General features: G+C 34.9%; 1 protein-coding gene across 1 annotated transcript; it reads right to left on the bottom strand.

Annotated features, from left to right (window-relative positions):
- Positions 1-388: 388 nt before the first annotated feature.
- LOC116098095 (olfactory receptor 2A1/2A42-like) lies at positions 389-1,433 on the bottom strand. The gene has a single exon (XM_031380840.1). It carries the CDS (start codon positions 1,407-1,409, stop codon positions 444-446), a length of 966 nt encoding a protein of 321 aa, XP_031236700.1. The 5' UTR covers positions 1,410-1,433; the 3' UTR covers positions 389-443.
- Positions 1,434-3,385: the final 1,952 nt, after the last annotated feature.

Raw genomic sequence — 3,385 nt, 5'->3', positions numbered from 1 at the left:
TATGTCAGTAATTTTTATTTGAAAGTAATAAATGTCATTGATAATGGCTAGAAACCTCCAAATAATTCCTGGCTTGTTCAAGTGTAATTGTGGGAACTATCACTTGTATGATGGGCTTCAGAGCAGGTCACTGTATTTGGATAATGTTTGTTTTTCTTTTGAATCTTATGTTGTCAGGTCATTTAATTAGATTAAAAAACTTAACATATTTAACTAAAAGACTCAGAATAATTTAAGTATTATTTAACTTCACAGCTAATTAATTCAACTGAAAAGAAAAATTATACCTGACAAAACTTCATCTCCTAGGAAGTTAAGGAATACGAAGTTATTAGTCCTGGAAGCTAGGAGGAGATTGTGATCTCATGTCATTAAACATGATAACAAGAGACAGTGAATATTCCTGGATTTAAGAAATAATTGGAGATGAAGATTAGAGGAAACTACCAAAGCTTGTGTTGTGAACACCACATGAAACAAGAGTGACTTTCTTTGTACAGTACCCTCTGGAGGGCACCCTTGACCTCAGCATTCCTCAGGCTGTAGATCAGGGGGTTCAGCATGGGGTTGAAAAAACTGTAAAATAAGAAAAGGATCTTTTGCTGCTCCTCTGGGTGCTGGGACTTGGGGGCCATGTACATGACAATGGCACTGCCAAAGAAGAGCCCGACCACACAGAGGTGGGAAGAACAGGTGGAGAAGGCCTTTCTGCGGCCCTCCCCTGACTGGATCCTTAGGATTGCCACCAGGATGCATGTATAGGAGACTAGAACAAAACACAGGGGCCCCACTAAGGTGAACACACAGGCTGCAAAGATAACGAGTTGATTGAGTGTTGTGTCAGCACAGGCCAGCTTGAGGACAGACAGGATTTCACAGAAGAAGTGATTGATTTCATGAGGCCCACAGAAGGGCAGCCTCAGGATGAGAAGTAAATGGACCAGAGCAAGGAGAAAGCTAACTATCCAGGAAACAGCAGCCAGGATGGTACACACTCTCCAGTTCATGATGACAGTGTAGTGTAGTGGGTGACAGATAGCAACATATCGATCATAGGACATCACCACAAGGAGAAGACATTCGGTGATAGCAAATGTCAAAAATAGATACGTCTGTGTCATGCATCCAACAAAGGTGATGGGCCTGGTCTCATCCAAGAGGTTTATGAGTGTCTGCGGCACTGTGTTGCAGGCATAAGCCACATCGACAACAGCCAGGTGGGACAGAAAGAAGTACATGGGAGTGTGGAGTCTGGAGTCCAGGCAGATCATTGCAAGGATAGTCCCATTCCCCAGTATGGTGAAAGTATAGAAGAGAGAGAAAAGTAGAAAAAGAACTAGGTGAATCCTTGGGCCAAGACAGAATCCCAGCAGGACGAACTCTGTGACCATGGTCTGATTTTCCTCCATTTCACTATGAAAGAGGATGCAGAAAACTGAAACTCAATTCTTGTAAAACATGGTTTTATCATTTATCTCAGATTTTAGCAACGTAATAAAACTATCAATAAACATCAATAGGATTATTCAATCATTAATAAGTTAATGATGTACTATTAAAAAGTTGTACACAAACTATAGTTTTAACTGACATCCAATTTTTGGAAGAGTACTACATTGCCAGTGCATACTTAGAAAAACTGACACTTGAGCAACTATGAAGTAACAAACCCTCCACACAAAACAATTGTGAAACATACATTTTTCAGAGTTTTATACATGCAAAGATATAAAGGAGTTACTGAGGTCTCAGACTCAAACACCAAAGCAACTTGGAGTAAACACAAATCAAGTACTGAAAAGGCTTTTAAAATGAGCATAGTACCAGAAAGAAAAAAAATTAATTTGATAGATCTTACGTTTTTAAGTATCTAACTTATAGCTAAAATCTAGAGGTTGCTTACATAACTTAAAGAAAGTCATAAATGAACTTTTTAATGATTTGGTTGTATGCTCATCAAGTGGACATTTGATGGGTAAGAAATTTCTGGCCCTTTGTGCAACACAAGGTGATGTATAGATCATACATAGAATTTTAAACATTAGTGATGAGGAAGGAGGCGTGAAAATTATATCTATTGACAATAATACATGATAATGACACATGATGTTGTGTGCTTAAGTATTTGTTTGTGTGTATCTATCCAAAATATGTATTATTGTCTTGATATTTAGATAGTAACCAATGTTTGGATATTTTGTGGCTAATCAAGTGGGATATTCACAGAATTATCAATACATTCCAGGAAAATGGGGTAATTTTTTTGTTTCATTTAATGTATTACCACACAGACTCAGTGTATTGGAGTTCTTGTGAATATTTAAGGATTTGGAAGGATGCTTGGTAAGAGCGTATATGAGTACTCTTGCAGGCAAATTTCCCCTATATTATTTATTCAGACATCTCTATGTTTTCTTTGAAGAATATTAACATAGAATAAATATAAGAAAGAAGTGGGCTGGTTTTGTTGTTAATCTATTTTCTCATATTTGTAATACATACTATATTTGAAATACAAAGCATGAGGATTTGCAATTTAAAGTGGAAAAACACTGGCTGATCTTGGCATCAATAACTGTATGTTTCAACTTTTCTATAAGTAGCAAGAGGAATCACATTGCTTTGGGCCAATCTCTAGTTTAATTAACATCAGTACTAAAGGAGATTTTAAAAAGTGTTTCCCAAGGAAATTGGTATGATGGGCAGAATTTTATTCTGAGAAATACTCTAATAAAATAGACATGCCACTGATGAGAATAACAAGGTAGAGGTGGAACTGGGAAAGGAGATATCATATGATATATAAATAAAGAAAATATCTAATAGAAAAGAAAAAACAAACAACAAAAACAAAAGCAAAAAAACAAAAACAAACAAAAAAAGAAAACTAAAAGAAGAAAAGAAGAGAAAAAAGAAAAGAAAAGAAAAACTCTTTAAGCAAGATTTTAAAAATGATGAGCTGTTAGTGATGGCAACAGATAAAACATCTATCGTTTTTAATAAGTAAATGGACAAATTATTTTGACAGAAAAGTTATCTAAGTATTATCTATTTAAAACTGCATACAATGATTTAAAATTAAGATAATAATAAATTTGTCTGTGCTTGACAAACTATGTGAATTAAATTTTAACACATGGGGCATAAAATTCAATTTCAACACATGATGTATAGAAAAAACACACTAGGTTGTAAATTTTTTCGTAACAAGAAACAAATACGGATAATGCATTTGATATATTGGAACCCATTTGGTATAGTTGCCTATTGTTTATTATAAAGATGTGGAGGAGGTTTGCTTCTTTTCTATATCTGGCAATTAATACATATTTGATAAATAGCAAATACATGTAAACAACTGAATAAACTACTAGCTATTGTTGTC

The sequence above is a fragment of the Mastomys coucha genome, unplaced genomic scaffold (assembly GCF_008632895.1).
Source record: "Mastomys coucha isolate ucsf_1 unplaced genomic scaffold, UCSF_Mcou_1 pScaffold20, whole genome shotgun sequence".
In the NCBI taxonomy this organism is placed as follows: domain Eukaryota; kingdom Metazoa; phylum Chordata; class Mammalia; order Rodentia; family Muridae; genus Mastomys; species Mastomys coucha.
This window is presented reverse-complemented; position numbering and strand designations above follow the sequence as displayed.